This window comes from Polyodon spathula, chromosome 9 (assembly GCF_017654505.1).
Source record: "Polyodon spathula isolate WHYD16114869_AA chromosome 9, ASM1765450v1, whole genome shotgun sequence".
Taxonomy (NCBI): domain Eukaryota; kingdom Metazoa; phylum Chordata; class Actinopteri; order Acipenseriformes; family Polyodontidae; genus Polyodon; species Polyodon spathula.
Window position 1 is genome coordinate 2,678,265 of NC_054542.1, and position 3,033 is coordinate 2,681,297.

Here is a 3,033-nt window from a genome sequence, read left to right on the forward strand (position 1 = left end):
TAGACCTTAAACAGGTTTTGCCATAACTGTAGTTCGTGTTGTAATAAATAGTCCAGCTACTTTGATGAACTTACCTTTAGATTCAGATACAACCAAGACTGTGTGTGGAAGTCATCTCTAATACTGGTAAGATTTACTTTGAGATAACAACTGTGTGTTCACTAGTTGCACTGGCCAAATACAAATTCATGATATGTAAGTATGTAAGTATGTATGAATATACTCTAGGTATGCACATGTATTTCTTTGGCTATATGTTCATTAAACTTTTTTTTTCCCCTTATTCATAGACCGAGGAACCCTCAGCAAAACCTGATAATGAATACAAACTTTACTCCAGCATTCTACAATGGCACTGGTTCTTTGACTACTGGATTTTATTTAATAGCTTTTGATACATTGGACAATAAGAACTACCTAATCTTGGTCTTATCTTTAATTTACATATGTACACTATTAGGTAACCTTACAGTGTTATTAGTTGTGTTCTTAAACCAAAGTCTACACAATCCAAAATATATCTCTGTTTGCAATTTAGCTGTGGTGGACATCATTATGAGCAGTGTTATAATTCCTCAAATGGTGCCGGTCTTTGTGTTTAACTGGAATTTGATTTCATTCCAGGCTTGTTTTACTCAGATGTTCTTTATGCATTATTTTGGTGACTTGGAATCCTTTTCACTTGCTGTTCTGGCGTACGACCGGCTCATTGCTATATATTTCCCGCTGCGCTACTCAACCATAAACACAAACATGAGGATTTTTGTAATCCTGACAGTAATATGGGCAGCTGTTTTCTGCCTGGAAATGTACTCTGTGGCATTAGCTGCCAGTCTGCCCTATTGTGCATCAAGAATTATTAGAAGCTGTTGCTGTGAACATGGGCCTGTATATATACTAGCTTGTGCAGATATTACTTTTAATAGAAAACTGGCCACTGCCAAAACATTAATTGTGTTGTTTGGTCCGCTGTCCTTCATCTTCATCACCTACATCATAATAGTAATTGCTGTGCAAAAGATAGCCTCAGCAAAGCAGAGGAAAAAAGCATTTAACACGTGTTTCACCCACATGCTTTTGGTGTTGACCTATTACCTTCCAGTAATACTTGCATACATACTGGGAAATCTGCGTTTGGTAAAGTCATCTGATCTCTTCACTGCTATTCTTACCGTGTCTGTGGCATTGCCCCCTATGTTAAACCCTGTTATCTACAGCCTAAAGACTGAAGAACTGAGTGAAAAAATTATGAAGCTTGCTGGAAGGCACAAAACTTCACCTGAATCACTGAAAAAAGTATCAAGCTAACTTTGTAGTATTTTAATTTGTTTTTCAATTCACATTTGGTTGTACGGTGTTTGCATATGTATTATTTATTATTATTATTATTATTATTATTATTATTATTATTATTATTATTATTATTATTATTATTATTATTAATCTTATTTAGATGTATCCGTTTTTCACAATTCAACAGAATGTTGTAATTGTAAACTTAATTTTAGAAGCATATCACAGACTATTTTTAGGAAGAAAAAAAAAAAACAAGTCCAGATATACTATACTGAATTATCAACAGAAGAACTTCAAAGAAGTATGTAAATGACAGTTTCCACCAGAAGTCTTTATAAAACCATTGCTTTAGGATGTTACCTTTTTTTTTTTTTTTTGTAATTGTAGATTATATTTTAAAAATGCAAAGGAAATTAAAGCACATATAGTTAAACCATAATCAAAGCTGCAATTAACCAATTAACTGACAATGGTGTTTGTACAGCATTATAAGCACTGTGTAATAAAGTGTCTGGATGTCAAAAACAAAGTAAAACTCTCTAATATTAAAATCATTTCACATCATTGTCTTCTGTGCTCATATTTTCCTGCAAAACAACATCAAACATGTTTTTTTTAAATAAATGTGGCCTTACAATTAATAGTTGTGAGTGTGTGTGTGTGTGTGTGTGTGTGTGTGTGTGTGTGTGTGTGTGTGTAAGCTTATGACATCCTGCAAGGGCACTCATTTCCATCAATGTTCTCACAGTGAAAAGTAATTATTGAAAATGTGATTTGTGATGACCTCAGCCATTTGAACTACTTTTTATAACCTTACATGGTTGTAGTTATTCAGGGATCAGAAACAGTAAATCTAGTTGTATTGAGAATCAATGACAAGGCCCTGACAAGCGCTGTGCTATAGAAATCTATATGGGTGTGTCTATGGATGTATGTAATTGAATGTAATACACAAACAAGCAATATAAGTAAGTAAAATGTAATATAAATAAATATTACATTTTAAATCTAGCCTGGATATTGCTTAAAGATAATTAACTGTTGGTTCAATTATGCTTATTGTACTATACACTGCATATAAAGCTTACTGTACAAAGAGCAAGATTTAAATTAATATAAATAAATAAAAACATGTAACAAAATGACAATGTCACCCAAACCCCAGGTATTAAAGCAAAGGGGTATTGTGCAGCTTCTCTAACACTACAGTAGTGTGTCATTTAACATGTGTAAAAACACATTCATTCAAGTTCTATATGACCCACATTAGGTAACACGGGCCCTTTTTTTCAGGACAGCTTAGAAGTTGCTCTTAAAAATCATGTTTAAAAAACAACAACACAACATATAAATTAAATATAAAAATGACATTATACCATAGCAAAACACAACTATAGACTATCCAAACTTTTTTTTTTTCATAACTTAACATACTATAGGAAAGAAACGTTCAAAATAAACAGTGTTTTTTATTTTTATAGTTGTCCCTGAATGCATTCACCAACCCAAACATATTAGACTATATAATAGAATGAATTCTGAAAACAACATTACATTACAACCTGCACTAGGCCTATAAAGTAATTACTTTGCAAATATATATATATATATATATATATATATATATATATATATATATATATATATATATATATATATATATATATATATATATATTATGAAGAATAAAAAAGTACCAGCCTGCCCCACACTCCCAACTAAAAAAAAAAGCAATCA

The 3,033-nt window shown here is 31.7% G+C and overlaps 1 protein-coding gene across 1 annotated transcript; it reads left to right on the forward strand.

Annotated features, from left to right (window-relative positions):
* The first annotated feature begins 318 nt into the window (after positions 1-318).
* Positions 319-1,308, forward strand: LOC121321165 (olfactory receptor 52K1-like). Its single transcript, XM_041260063.1, has one exon. It carries the CDS (start codon positions 319-321, stop codon positions 1,306-1,308), a length of 990 nt encoding a protein of 329 aa, XP_041115997.1.
* Positions 1,309-3,033: the final 1,725 nt, after the last annotated feature.

Coding starts and splice junctions, on each gene's coding strand:
- LOC121321165 (XM_041260063.1), top strand. CDS start 319: ATGAATACAAACTTTACTCCAGCATTCTACAATGGCACTGGTTCTTTG.